Source organism: Bos indicus x Bos taurus, chromosome 21, assembly GCF_003369695.1.
Source record: "Bos indicus x Bos taurus breed Angus x Brahman F1 hybrid chromosome 21, Bos_hybrid_MaternalHap_v2.0, whole genome shotgun sequence".
In the NCBI taxonomy this organism is placed as follows: domain Eukaryota; kingdom Metazoa; phylum Chordata; class Mammalia; order Artiodactyla; family Bovidae; genus Bos; species Bos indicus x Bos taurus.
In genome coordinates, this window is record NC_040096.1 from 60,742,774 (window position 1) to 60,757,869 (window position 15,096).

Here is a 15,096-nt window from a genome sequence, read left to right on the forward strand (position 1 = left end):
AATCAGCTATCTGAGCATCCTATGGCCCAGTGAAGTCGACGGCTGTGGTCAGAATAGCGATACTGTAGGGATAGACAGGGAAGCCAGCATGCTACAGTCCATGGGGTTGCAAAGAGTCAGACTGAACAGCAACGAAAGAACTAGAACAGACAAGCCATAAACGAGCCCACACCGGGATCGAAAACTTGACAGACTTGGTGTCACCGATCATCACCAATCAAAACAGGCTGGACTGGCTCATAAAAGGGATGGGATAATAGGGTATTAACATGGGAAAGGTGAAATTGCTGCCTTAACCCAGACCAAAAAATAATCAGTAAGAAAAGGGCTGAAATATGAAAACACAAAATTAAAGTTAAAAACTAGAGTATCTCTATGATTTCAAGTTGGGAAGGCATTTCTTCCACAAGGGTCAACTCTAAAGTTAAGTATTAATAAACTCAATTAAAATGAAGAACTGTGTTGATGTCTCTTCTTATAAGGGCACTCATCCCATTATGAGAGCTCCACGCTCATGTCCAAGTGACCTAATTGCCTCTCCCTCACTTCCAAATACTATCAGATTGGGGATTAGGGTGAATTTTGGTGGCACAGAACATTGTCAGTAAGGCGCTGGTCCCATTCCCTTGCTAAACTGTGGTCTGTGCTGCCGCCATGGTGTCGGGGGTCAGGAGTGGCAGGGTGTGTGTGTGTTGGGGGGAGGAGGCTTGATCCTTGCATGACCTTCTCCAGGACAGCTGTGCAGGCAGCTGGACCAGAACCAGCAGCAGCAGCAGCAGCAAGGACTCGGCACAGGTGGCAGCACAGGTAACACACAGCCTATTCCCTACCAGGGAGCCCTTTGAGAAGGACAAAACTCCCACCTTCTCGTCTGTGTTCCAGCCACCAGGTCAGGGTATCACACAGACATGCACACACAAGGGATAAGCCCCTTCTGGCATCTCTGCTACCATCCTCATCTGAGCTATGGCATGGGCTCAGCTTGGGATATTGTTGAAGGTAAGGAAAGATAGAAACAGAGCCATAAGGTATCAGTTGTGCGAGGTGCACACTGTGCAATTCTAGAAGGCATCATTCACAGCTGAGTCTCCGTTCTGCTATTAGCCACGTTGAAGCTCACATTTATTGAAGACACTATGTCCCAGATACATGATCTCATTAAATTCTCTGCTTGTTTTCTTCCTTTTACAGACGATGAAACCCAGGCTCAGAAAGCCACTCCCTTGCCCAAACGGCAAAAGCAGAGCTATGATTTAAACCTCCTTCTGACCAGCTTCAGAGTCCCCAGGACACTGGACTCTGGGCACAGGGTTGGCACAAAAATCTGTTAACCCTGACCCTGGCGAGCCAGCCCCATAAAAGCCCTGCTGGCCGCCCCTGGGGCTTGGGCGCCACAGCACGGGGCAGGGTGCCCAGGGCGCTGGACTCGGATTCAGCGCTGGCTCTTGCAAGGACCAGACACGGGACCTCGGGCCTCAGCAGGCCCCTGTGCCCACTACTTCGCACCCCTCCCCGCAGGGAAGCGAGTGGGAGCGCTCCAGGGGTTCCGCCGAGTCCCGCCCTCGGGGGCGGGGCTGGGAGCGGTCACGTGGAGGGGAGTCCAGTTCCCCCGCCCAGCCCGAGCCCCGCCCCGCCCCCAGGCTCCAAGCCCCCCACCCGCCCTCCACCAGCGGAGAGCTCAGAGCCAGAGCAGGGCACCGCGCGGGCTCGGGACCGGCCGCCACCACCCAGCTGCCGAGGGTGCCTCGCGGTTTCAAGAACCCCTGCTCGCTGCGTGGCCTTCTCTGGCCAGCTGTGCGGGCGGCTGGACAGCAGCGGCAGCGACAGCGAGGACTCGAGCGCGGGCGGCAGCAGCGACACCATGGATCTGTCCTTTATGGCCGCACAGGTAAGGGGTCGCCTTCCACGCGCGCCTCGGGCAGCCAAGTTTGAGCAGGTTCGGGGCCACGGTCTCGCCCTCCCCTCCGGGGCTGGGCGCGCCGGGAGGGGTCAGGCCAGGAGGTGGCGCCCGCCGGCGATCCGAGTCCCGGTCCTTTGTCCGGAGCTGGCATCGCCACCTGGTGCGCGCGTCTGGGGCTGCGAGCGCGGCTCCCAGGGGTGGGGCCGGCCTGAACTCCCCGCGTCGACCTGAGCTCGGGGCCTGGGCAGCAGTCCTCTCCCGGCCCATCCCCAACCTGCGGGGTCCCCCTTCCGTTGCCCCAGAGCCCTTCAAGGCGAGGCAGCCCCAGATCCGTGCGAGCCCGGGTTGGGCAGGCAACCTGGCTCTTCCCCATTCTGTTTCTTTCCGAGGCGCCGGGTAACCTGCCACTTGCTCTGACCTCCGGCGCCTCCCACCTCACTTTTCTCGCCTTTGATGGAGACCACAGACTGTAGCCCGAGGAAGGCGGCGAGACCCGCTATGTGACCCGCCAAGAGCCAGAGCTTAGAGTACAGCAGCGGCTCTATCCTTGTTTTGCTTCGTGCTGAGTCTGTAGCCTTGAGTGCCGGGCGCGATTGTTCTTTCCTCGGCACAGAACAGGTTCCCAGTGGCAGACAAAACAGATGACCTCTCATCGCTTGGTTTTGCTCCAGGAGAATCCCCCGGAGCCTTGATCGTGGAGTGTCGTTTGGTGCCTTAACTGTGAAGCCAGAACAAAGGCAAACGCCTGCTTTCCAGAGCTGTCTGTGGCCTTTCGGAGTTGCAGTCTGGTTCTCGGGAAGGTTCACCGCGTTTGGGTTGGGGAGTAAGTCCCCATGTACCGAGTTCAGACGTTGCACCTTCTGCCAGGTTGGTTATGTTGAGAGGCCAGTGGCAAGAAGGACCCCCAGGTTCCCTCTGTCCCCTGGGTATGTGGCAGGAGCCCCGCTGGCTGCTGTTTACTTTTCCAGGGAATGGCGTTTCAGAGGATATCTCCCTTTCCCCCCAAACTTCACCCTGGTGGAGGCCTCTTTAAAAAGTAACAGCACAACCTAGGCTATGGGGACAGTGAGTCCCCAATGCAGGTGATAATGGGTGCAGAATTCCCCAGGTTGGCTAAAGGGAACCCAGATTCCAGCTCTTGGCAGCCTCTTTACAGGTTTTCCATAATGCCAGTTGCTTTCATGAGCCATGCTGGTCTTTTTTTGCCTAATTTTCTATCTCTTATTTCTAAATGCATGTTTAGAAATATTGTCTCATGGACATCATTTTAGGCAGTGGTGATGGTAGCTGTGTGGTGACTGATGAGACTTCACCACGTTTATTTCTGCAGGGGAGAGGGGCTCACACAATGTACCTCTGCCTCCACCTCTCGTGGTTTAGTTGCTGAGTCGTGTTCGACTCTTGCAACCTCATGGACTATAGCCCCCCCAGGCTCCTCTGTCCATGGGATTTTCCAGGCAAGAATACTGGAGTGGGTTGCCATTTCCTCCTCTAGGGGATCTTCCCGATCCCGGGATCAAACCCTGGGATTGAACCCCAGTCTCCTGCACTGCAGGCAGATTCCTTACCGACTGATCCCCTCTAGAGCCCACCAAACAGCTGACATTGCCATGGTTACAGGATAAATTGATTACTGCTAACCCTAGGACTGGCTGAAGCTTTAGGAGTTGCTATGGTAACTTGACAAAATAAACTGGGCTTTTCAACACCTACAGGCAGAGCCTGCTCAGAGGTTGAGCTCTGTTTTTTTCTTTTTTGTTTACAATTCATGTTTAATGTGGTCAGTTTATTTCTGAGGACGGATGTTTGGGCATTGTTACATGCTCAGTCCTGAGCTAGCTGCATGGACAGAAACATGAAGTGCCATCAAATGTGGAAAGACATTTACTGAGCACCTGCTCTGTGCCAGACATGGACACTTGCATACTTGATTATAGTAAATTCTAACACGTCTGACAAGTCTATGACGTTGGTATTGTTGTCTGCATTTTATAGATCGGGATACCACACTTAAGTGAAATGAAGCAACTTCATTTAAAAAACAATTTCAAAAAAAAAAAAATTTCATTGGGTTAGCAGTAACCCAGGACACATCATTAGCAAGGAGGAACAAACCTGGCTCTGAGGATTTGCAAAGCTGCTAGATTTTCCACCTTATTGCTTCCCTCCCCCTGAGAAAGACACAAAATAAGGGACTAGGCAGACATATTTACAGATGGCTCTTCTCTTCTCCAAGCTTCCCAGGTAGCTCAGTGGTAAAGAACTCACCTGCCAATGCAGGAAGCATAAGAGACATGGATTCGATCCCTGGGTCGGGAAGATCCCCTCGAGGAGGGCATGACCACCCGCTCCAGTATTCTTGCCTGGAAAATCCCATGGACAGAGGAAGCCTGGGAAGCTATAGTCCATGGGGTCTCAAAAGAGTTGGACATAGCTTAGCGACTGAACAACAACAGCCGCAGCACTTATGCTTGGTCACAGTGTGTGCTCAGCGCAAGCTGTGGGTGTGCAGTGACCACCAGGTGGGTGTGTGTGTGACCAAGCTGCTGTCCCCACACATCAGCAGGGGGCAGTTGGACAGAGACACGTGAATGCCTCCATCCACTTGTTCGGCTAACGCTGAGTGCTGGCCTGATGGATGCCAAGCTCCGTGTCAGGCACTGGGATGGGGATTCTGGGGGAGCACTTGAATAGGATGTACATTTTCTTTCTGGACCCTTGGAGAGCAGTGGAGAATGCCAGACCAGGCCGTTCCCAGATACAGCGACCAAAACGCCTGTCGTATAGTAGACCCTCCATAAGCATCTGTGAGATGATTGGAAGAGGGTAAGACAAGATGTATGTACTCGAAAAGACGATCACAGGAAAAGACAGTGAATTGGAGGGGCCACATGCCCCCGCCCCTGAACACCTGCTCATCAGTTCTTGAGCCTGGGGGTTCTGATGGATGAGAACTAGAGGCAGATTCCCCCCGGTGGGCCTGCGAATAAAGGTATTCTAAACAGAGAGGCACGGAACTTCCCTGGTGGTCCAGTGGTTAGGAGCTGGTGTTTTCACTGCCATGGGCTGAGGTTCAGTCCCTGGTCAGGGAGCTAAGATCCTGAAAGCCATGCGGTGCGACCAAAAAAAAAAAAAGGCAGAGAGGCATGGAGACAGGAAAGCCCAGACGTATTCACAGAATCCTCCAGGAAGCTGGAGGGTAGGGGGTATCGCAGAATTGGAGAGAGAGGCCAGGACCTGGTGGCAGAAGGTACTGACTGCCTGGGATGAGAAGTTCACACTGAAGCAGGAGACAGTGGGAGCCATGGTAGGTGACTGAGCACGAATGGTCTCTAACTGAACAGCGCCCTGGGAAGACCTCAGCCTCAGCAGAGCCCAGAGCTGGAGGGATGGATGGAGTAGAAAGCGCACACCTATTTGAGTCACTGATGGAGTAGAAGAAACCACATCCTTGTGACTCCAAACCCCAAGTCTCTCTCCCTTCGCCAAGTTGTGAAATATGATTTCTCTTTGTGGCTTAAAAAATATCTGGAGGATACACACCATTTTAGATAAACACCCCTCTCAGAAGTTAAGCATCAAGAAGACACTGTTGTTGGATGTACAAGAGTGGACGTCAGTTATCCAGCAGATCCTCTTATGCAGAGGCATCCTCCCTAGTATGTGTACATGGGGCTGTGGGTCTGGGTTTAGAAGATGCTGCGGGTTCTGAAGACATAAAGACTCAGCTCGCTCCTGAACCTTGGAGGCACTCTGCTGTCCTTTTCCACAACTCTGAAAACACCCCAGCCCCTCTCTACACAGTCCCTGGGTCCCTGGAGATTCTAGAAGGTTGAATGGTGAACAGGGGTGTATGTTTTTCTATGGCCAGAGATGGCCAGAAGAGGAAGGCTACCCAGACCCCTGGTAGCCGGGAGGAGGGGAGAAGCACAGATCTTGAAGACCGATCCTCAGAGCCCTGTGTTGGCAATGGGTAGCCTGTCTCCAAAAACGGCCCCAACCATTCCTTCCCTACCTCCTGGAGGCACCTGCTGGCTACCCATTAGGGGGTGGGAGATCTGAGTCCCTCCCTTTGATCTGAGCCCGGCTTAGTGACTTTTCTGACCAAGACAAGTAGTGTGAGTGACATTCTGAGATGAGCTTGTAAGGAACCTGCAGCTTCTACCTGGGACTCTTGGAGCGCTTGCTCTGGAGTAAGTCCTTGAGCTTCCGTCATGCATGAAATGTGGAGATACTGAGACAGCCAGACTGAGGAAAGGGAAGGAACACTTAAGGGACCTACTGTGTGCTGGGCCAACACATGGAATGAACTAGAGGTACAAGGAGCCCTGTTCACATGTTTCTAGGTTGTGACCCCCTATAGAAAAAAACAGGCCTAGGGCATAAGAACTCACTTTTATTTTTGTCTTCTGTTGTCCCTACAGTGACAAATCTAAACCCCGGAGTTCCCAAATGTTGCGACCATTAGAATCACCTGGAAACTTTTAAGAGTCCTGCTGCCCAGGTCCCTCCCTAGACACTCCCATCCGAGTCTGGAGCTGGGAGCCAGCATCAGTATTTTATTGTCATCCCCTAGCTGCTCCCAGTGTGCAGTCAAGGTTGAGACCTGGGCCTGAAACCCACACTGTAGGGCTGTTCCCCTCCCACCTCTCTGGATGGAGCAAATCTTTGGCTCTCTGGTCCCTGTTAGGTCATAAAAAGCCATGTTGTCCCTGGAAGTCACTTCAGTATCAATTCAGCAAATTCAAATGTTGAGGCCCAGAATAATGGGAACTTGCTCCAAAATAGAGATCCTTATTTGCGATTAGCAGATACAAACTATTATGCAGAGAATGGGTTAACAATGAGGTCCTACTGTTATAACACAGGGAAGTATATTCAATACTGTTATGAACCTTAATGGAAAAGAATATGAAAAAAGATATCTATCTGTCTATCTATCTGTGTATCTATATCTCAATCATTTTGATGTACAGCAGAAACTAACACAGTATTGTAAATAAAATTTAAAAGAAGAAAAATTAAAATTGAGGTTCTCCCTTCTTCCAGACCACCCCTGCCGCAGGTGGGACATTTGGAGCCGGAGTGGGTGCCTTTATTATTCTCAAGGTACAGGCAGGGAGGAGATGGAGAGAAAGAGTGGTTCGGCTGACAGGCAGGGGAGCCAGGAAGGGAGCCTCGTCTGCTGACCACAGACCTGTCCTTCCCGTCCCAGAGCAGTCCAGATGCTGGGGGACAGGGGGGACCCAAGACCCTCCATGGATCAGCTTCAGGGAATCATCAAGCCTCCAAGGAACATGAAGTATCATGATCAGATACATTTTGAAACAAATTCTTAAATCTGTATTCATTTCCTATGGCTGCCGTAACAAATGACCATAATCCGGGTAACTTAAAACAACAGAAATGTAATCTCTCCCAGTTCCGGAGGCTCCAAGTCCAAAGTCAAGGTGTTGACAGGGCTGTGGTCTCTTCGAAGGCTCCCAGGAGGACAATCCCAAGCCTGTCTCTTAGCTTCATGGTCTGCAATCACTGTGTCCATGGCTGGCAGCCACACTCTGGTCTCTACCTCCGTGGTTACCTGGCCCTCTCCCCATGTCTCTGCGTCTCTTCTCTTCCTCTTCTCAGCACACTAGTCATATTGGACTAGGCCCACCCTACTAATGTCACCCTCACTTGAGAGCATCTGCATAGATCTTATTTTCAGTTCAGTTCAGTCGCTCAGTCCTGTCCAACTCTTTGTGACCCCATGGACTGCAGCACGCCAGGCCTCCCTGTCCATCACCAACTCCCGGAGTTTACCTAAACTCATGTCCATTGAGTCGATGATGCCATCCAGCCATCTCATCCTCTGTCACCCCCTTCTCCTCCAGCCTTCAATTTTTCCCAGCATCAGGGTCTTTTCAAATGAGTCAGCTCTTCGCATCAGGTGGCCAAAGTATTGGATTTTCAGTTTTAACATCAGTCCTTCCAATGAACACCCAGGACTGATCTCCTTTAGGATGGACTGGTTGGATCTCCTTGCAGTCCAAGGAACTCTCAAGAGTCTTCTCCAACACCACAGTTCAAAAGCATCAATTCTTCTGCGCTCAGCTTTCTTTATAGTCCAACTCTCACGTCCATACATGACTACTGGAAAAACCATAGCCTTGACTAGACGGACCTTTGTTGGCAGAGCAATGTCTCTGCTTTTGAATATGCTGTCTAGGTTTCAAGTAAGTTCAAATTCACAGGTCCTGGGAGTTAGGACTTCACTATATCTTTGGGGGAGGCATAATTTAACCTATAATAGCATATTTTTAAAATTTTTATTTATTTTATTATGTTTTGGTTGCACTGGGTCTTCGTTGCTGCATGGGCTTTCTCTAGTTGCAACGAGCGGGGCTACTTTTCCTTGTAGTGCTCGGGCTTCTCATTGTGGTGGCTCCTCTTGTTGAGAAGGCTCTAGGCACGTGGGCTTCAGTGGCTGTGGCCTGCAGGCTCTGGAGCGCAGGCTCAGTAGTTGTGGCCCATGGGCTGAGTTGCTCCCCGGCATGTGGGATCTTCCTGGACCAGGGATTGAGTCCATGTCCCCTGCATTGGCAGGAGGATTTGTATCCTCTGTGCCACTAGGGAAGCCCTAAAATAGGGTCTTAAGATCCCTAAAGAGTGCAGTCTTGGTTCCTGTGTTAGTGAGCCCTGGTCTTTGAGAGGCAGTGGAAAGATCACTTCTCTAAACCTCAGTTTTCTCCCCTGTGAAATGGGGACACAATGCCTTCCTCGTGGAACTGTTCATCTAGTCATTCAGCAAACATCTCCTGTGTGGCAGGCCCTCCCCCTGGAGCACTGAGGGGCAGAGGGTCACAGGCCCTGCCGTGTGATAACGTGACAGGCTGGAGTAAACGCAGTTGCCCTGTACCCCAGAAGAGGCATCTCCTCCAGCTTAGGGGTTCAGGGAGGCTTCCGGAGGTCCCAATTGAGCTGAGTTTGAAGGATGCATAGCGGGTTATGTAGACAAAGGAGTGAGGACCCTCCAGGCTGGGGCAATGACGTGACACGGATGGGACTTGAACGGTGTCTCTTGTTGGGAATGAGGGGTGCAAGCACTTATTCCTTTGGGCCGAGCAGCAGGTCGTGGGGTAGTGGAGATAAAGCCAGCGGGCAGGGAAGGGGGGACTGGGGCCAGGTGGGTGGACTCATGGAGTGGAGCAAGATGGGGTGGGGGACTGCGGTGACCTGGGGCAGGGTCCTGGCCTGGACAGGTAGCAGCCCTGAGCTCCCGGAGCATGCTCGTGCTGTGCAGACACACAGGCCGGGGGCTGCAGGTGCTTGTGGGTGTTTTAAGAAAACCGAAAACGCCGATGCTTCCAAGCAGTCTGGATTTTCCAATGTCGACAGCTAATTAAAATCTTTCTCTTAATTGGAATATAATTGCTTTACAATGTTGTGTTAGTTTCTGCTGTACAGCGAAGTGAATCACCTACGTATGTACATATATCCCCTCCTTCCCCTCCCCGCCCCGCCCCTCTAGATCATCACAGAGCACCGAGCTGAACTCCCTGTGCTGCACACAACAGGGCCAGGGACTGGCTTCGTGGAAGACCGTGTTTCCATGGATGGGTTGGGAATGGGGGAGGCTGCCGGCGGTGGGGCGCAGCGGATGAAGGTGTGAAGGTTCGCTCGCTCACCCCACCTCCTGCTATACAGCCTGATTCCTAACAGGCTGCGGACTGGTACTACTTGCTAGGCAGCAGGTTCCCACTCGTTGTCTATTTTACACATGGTGGTGTATTTATTGGGCTTCCCTGGTGGCTCAGAGGGTAAAGTATCTGCCTGCAATGCGGGAGACCTGGGTTTGATCCCTGGGTCAGGAAGATCCCCTGGAGAAGGAAATGGCAACCCACTCCAATACTCTTGCTTATGTCAGGCCTAATCCCCCAATTCAACCGACCAACCATGAAGTGATCTGTTTTAATTACTTATTGCTTTCCCTGGTGGTTCAGCTGGTAAAGAATCCGCCTGCAATGCAGAAGACCTGGGTTCGATCCCTGGGTTGGGAATATCCCCTGGTGAAAGGAAAAGCCACTCACTCCAGTATTCTGGCCTAGAGAATTCCATAGACTGTATAGTCCATGGGGTCGCAAAGAGTCAGACATGACTGAGCGACTTTCACTTCAATATAATTTCAGGTAGTTCGTGGCTTAAAGCAATCATTTCATTCATGGGACCAGAATTTGGAAAGAAGTGGGCTGGGCAGTTTGTGCTCTGATGGTGTCATCTGGGGCCGTGGGGCTGAAGTCTAGACGTGCATCACAGCTTTCCTTGTGTGTCTAACACCGTTGTGCAGCCTGACCCTTCTCTGCACTTGGACTTTCATCCTGCAAATGTTTCTTTAGGCAGGTGGGGCTCCTCCCACCCCTCCCCACATGGTGGTCTCGGGGTCATTGCCTGGTACTGCCTTCCCTCTCCAATCAGCATTCCCAGGGGGACCCTACGAAGTTTCTTATGTTCCAGATTTGGAAGTCCCAGAATGTCACAAACTGCACATTCATTTGGTCAAGAAAATCCTGAGTGCAGCCCAGATTGAAGGACAGGAGAATCAGAATCCACCTCTCATGTAGAAAGTAGCACACACACCCGGGGGGAAAGGATGGATGGCAGACATCTTTGGAGGCAGGCTACACCCGGACCAAACAGAATAGGTTTGTGAACTGGATTCATCCTGGGACTGCCAGTGCAGTAAGGATCTCTAGACTAGACAGATGTGTGTAGAGCTTGGCAACACCTTGTACATTTCCAAGCCCAGGAGAGAAGTAGATTATTGCTAAGTAACTAGACCAAAACTTTATCAGGCTGAACCGTATGAAGTTGCTGATATTTGACCATTTTGACCTACAAAGTGACAATTTCTTATCGTTCAGCCTATTAGGTACTAACTAGAAAGACAGTAAGTTATTTTGGTTTGTTTTTATATTAATTACATGCTAAGTTTATTTTTTATATTTGTTTTAATTTTTAAAATTAATGGTTTAACTTTCTATTTTGCACTGGGGTATAGCGACTAACAATGCTGTGCCAGTTTCAGGTACACGGTGAAAGAACTCAGCCCTACATGTACAGGTATCCGTTCTCCCCTAAACCCCCTCCCATCCCGGCTGCCACATAACACTGGGCAGAGTTCCGTGTGCTATACAGTAGGTCCTTGTTGGTTATGCATTTTAAACATAGCAGTGTGTACATGACCTTCCCAAACTCCCTAACAATACCTTATCCCCATCCTTCCCCCAGTCAACCATAAGTTTGTTCTCTAAGTCTGTGAGTCTCTTTCTGTTTTGTAAGTTCGTGATCACTTTTTTTTTTTGCTTCCACGTATAAGAGACCTTGTCCACTGTTTTTCCTTCTCTGTCTGACTTATTTCACTCAGTGTGACAACCTCTAGGTCCATCCACATCGCTGCAAGTGACAGTCAGTTTTTTGCTTTATGGAGGGCAAAGGGCTGTGAAACCTAGGAAAGGAGGGTCACTGCCTGCTGGGGAGACTTGAGGGGGCTTCCTGGGTTTGAGGACCATGGGCCTCCCCACTGCTGTCTCCCTCTGTAGCCCAGCTGTTAGAAGCTTGTCCTTGCTGGTGGGAAGACACAGTCACATCTGGATGGATCTTCCCTTGGGTGGGTCTTTCTAGAAGACAGACGCATGATCTAATCATAGCTGAGATGCTGATACATCCACTTCCATCCCCTCTTCTCCCACCCTGCCTCCCCTGGGACCTGGAGATGCTCACAGTTAGTTTGTATTTTAATCATTTTTCACAGAAGGGGGAAAAAAAAAACCCACAAAAGGCTTCTGGTCAAGCTGAAGAGATGAGTCTGTTATCTCTTGAAATGGTCATAGCTATACTCAAAGGCCTGAGGGAGCATTCTGAAAGATCTGCAGGAAGCCAGCAGAAGTTTCCCCTCCCCAGAGGAGGCACGCGCTGCCCAGAGAATTCTAGGGAGTCTGGAAGTCTGCTGCTTAGAAAATGTTTTCCACAGCCAGTGACTGCTCCTTTTTCTTTAAGCAAGAATTATCATTAAAATACAAATTGTCTATCATCTCAGATGTTTTTAACCAAAGGGCTTGTCTTCGTGTGCTTTGAATTGTCATTTAAAAGATTTAAATATTTTATCATTTTAATTAGACTTGCCTCAGGAGAGCATATAGTGCTACAGTTTTGCAGCAGTGTAATGAGAAGTTAAGGAAGATGTAAAAATCTGTAATAAGTTTTGTAGACCAAATTTCTAGATAGTGTGCTAAGAGTCAGGATATTCCATCTGACTTGAAACAATTGCAGTTCCCAGAGCTGAGAGAGCCAGGACATTTGGAGATGGATTGCACATTTCCAACTGAACACTTGAGTGTTTGTGGAGCACCTGCTGTCTGCTCCGCCCAGCTTTGGGGGGTCTGAACCCAGCTCTTTCTACTCTGAGATGATGGAAACCCATCTCTGTTTACTCCACTCTGATTCTCTTCTCTCAAGATGTCACAGTACCTTCTCAACTTGTGCTCAGTTGCTTTACATTGCTGCCCTTTATCAAATGGTCAGGAAGTACCAGGCAGACCCTGGGTTGAATAAGACGTAGAATCTCACTTCCTAATCCTATGACAGCCCCAAGGAATAGGCCATTTTAAGGTCCATTTTATAGGTGAAGAAACTGAGGCTTAGTGAGGCAAAGTCACATGCCCAGGGCCACTGGAAGAATTCAGACTCAGATCTCTGTGCCTCTTCAGCTTATTTTTTTAAATCCAGTCTCATAATCTCTGCCTTCTGACTGGAGTGTGTGTAAACCACTTATGTTTAATGTAATCGTCTATATGAAAAGTGAAAGTGTTAGTCACTCAGACCTGTCTGACTCTTTGTGACCCCATGGACTGTAGTCCACCAGGCTCCTCTGTCCATGGAATTTTCTGGGCAAGGATACTGTAGTGGGTAGCCATTCCCTTCTCTAGGGGATCTTCTGGACCCAGGGATTGAACCCAGGTCTCCTGCACTGCTGCTGCTGCTGCTGCTAAGTTGCTTCAGTCGTGTCTGACTCTGTGCGACCCCATAGACGGCAGCTCACCAGGCTTTCCTGTCCCTGGGATTCTCCAGGCAAGAATACTGGAGTGGGTTGCCATTTCCTTCTCCAGTGCATGAAAGTGAAAAGTCAAAGTGAAGTCGCTCAGTTGTGTCCAACTCTTAGCGACCTCGTGGACTGCAATCCTCTGTTCATGGACTTTCCAGGCAAGAGTACTGGAGTAGGGTGCCATCATATTCTTTACCATCTGAGCCACCAGGGAAGCCCGATTGTCTTCATAGTTGGGTTTAAATTTCCTATCTATCTCATTGTTTCCTATTGGTCCCATCTGTTCTTTGTTTCCCTTTCCCTCTCTTTCTTCCTTCTTTTGGATTCAATGAGAATTTAATTCTCCCCATGTTATCTCCTCTCTTGGCCTATTAGCTGTAACTGTTTTGTTATTTTGGTGGTTGCTTTTATAGGATTTATCTTTAGCTTATCACAGTCTATCTACAAGTGGTATTATGCCACTTAACATGCAGTGTAAGAACCGTATAACAATACACTTCTATTTCTCCCCTCTCAGCTTTTGTGGTATTAAATTAACTTTGCACATTTAATTTCTACATATGTTTTAAACCTCATGTTACATTGTTACTATTTTTTTTAAGTCAGTTACCTTTTAAAGGGATTTAAATAGTAAGGAAAAACTTAAATATTTTCCCATATAGGTACTATTTCCAGTGCACTTTATTGCTTTGTGTAGATCCATATTTCCATGTGTTATCATTTTCTTTCTGCCTAAAAGACTTTCGCATTTCTAGTAGTGCAAAACGCTGGTGATGGATTCTTTCAGCTTTTGTATGTCTGGGGAAACATGTCTTTTTTTGGCTTTCGTATTTGTTTGAATGCATTTGTGTATTTGGCTGAGCCTGTGTTGGCTGCAGCGTGTGGGATCTTTGATGCTTGCTGCCTCACGCAGGATCTGTAGCTGCAGTTTGTGAACTCGTTAGTTGCAGCAGACGGGATCTCATTCCCCGACCGGGGACTGAACCAGGGCTCCCTGCACTGAAAGTGCACCAGGGATGTCCCCTGGCTTTCCTATTTGAATACTTAGCTTTTATTGAGCATAGAATTCTAAGTTGACTGTTTTTCAGTGTTTTAAAAATATTGTTCCACCATCTTCCTGCTTCCACTCGTTCCACTGAGAAATCTGCTACCATCCTTATCCTGTTTCTTCCAGCATAATGTGCCTTTTTTCGCCCCTTTGGCTGTTCACAGTTTTCTCCTTATTGATTTTGGGCGCTTTCATTATAATGTACCTTAGTGTAGTTTTCTTCATGCTGCTCATCTTTAGGGTTTGGGAGCTTCTTGTATCTGTGAGTTTATACTTTTCATCACAGTTGAGAAAGTTCTCTGCCATTCTTTCTCTCCCCTCCTCCCAGTTTTATTAAGATATAGTTGGCATATGACATTGCATACTTTTAGGGTGTACAACACAATGATTTCATACATGTATATATTGCAAAAAAGATTACCACAATGAGTTTAGTTAACATCTGTCAATTCACATATTTACAGTTCTGTTTTTCTTGGGATGAGAACTTCTAAGATCTACTGTCTTAGCAACGTTTTTATATACAATGCAGTATTGCTAACTATAGTCACTGTCCTTGACATTACATCTCCAGACCTTATTTATCTTATAAGTGAAAGTCTGTACTTTTTAACTAACTTCATCCAGTTCCCCAGCCACCTGCCTTTGGAAAGCACCAGTCTGCTCTGTTTATATGTTTGTTTGGTTTTTTTTTTTTTTTTCAAGATTCTATGTATAAGAGAGATAATACAGTATTTGTCTTTCTCTATCTGGTTTGTTTCACTTAGCATGATGCCCTCAGAGTCCTTCCAATGTGTCTCAAATGACAAGATTTCCTTCTTTTTCAATGTCTGAATTATATATATATATATATTATATAATTATATTACTAATAATATATGTACACACACATGGGGCTTCCGAGATGGTGCTAGTGGCAAAGAATTGACTTTCCAGTGCAGGAGATGCAGGATATGTGGGTTTGATCCATGGGTTGGGAAAATCCCCTGGAGTAGGAAGTGGCAACCCACTCCAGTACTCTTGCCTGGAAAATCCCATAGACGGAGGAGCCTGGAAGCCTGCAGTCCA

The 15,096-nt window shown here is 48.9% G+C and overlaps 1 protein-coding gene across 1 annotated transcript in view; it reads left to right on the forward strand.

The window, feature by feature from the left end:
- The first annotated feature begins 1,591 nt into the window (after positions 1-1,591).
- C21H14orf132 (chromosome 21 C14orf132 homolog) overlaps positions 1,592-15,096 on the forward strand; it is a 48,262-nt gene continuing 34,757 nt past the window's right edge. Inside the window, exon 1 of the mRNA XM_027522143.1 lies at positions 1,592-1,888. Within this exon, the coding sequence (XP_027377944.1) occupies positions 1,862-1,888 (27 nt within the window). The 5' untranslated portion in view covers positions 1,592-1,861. The remainder of the gene's footprint in view (positions 1,889-15,096) is intronic.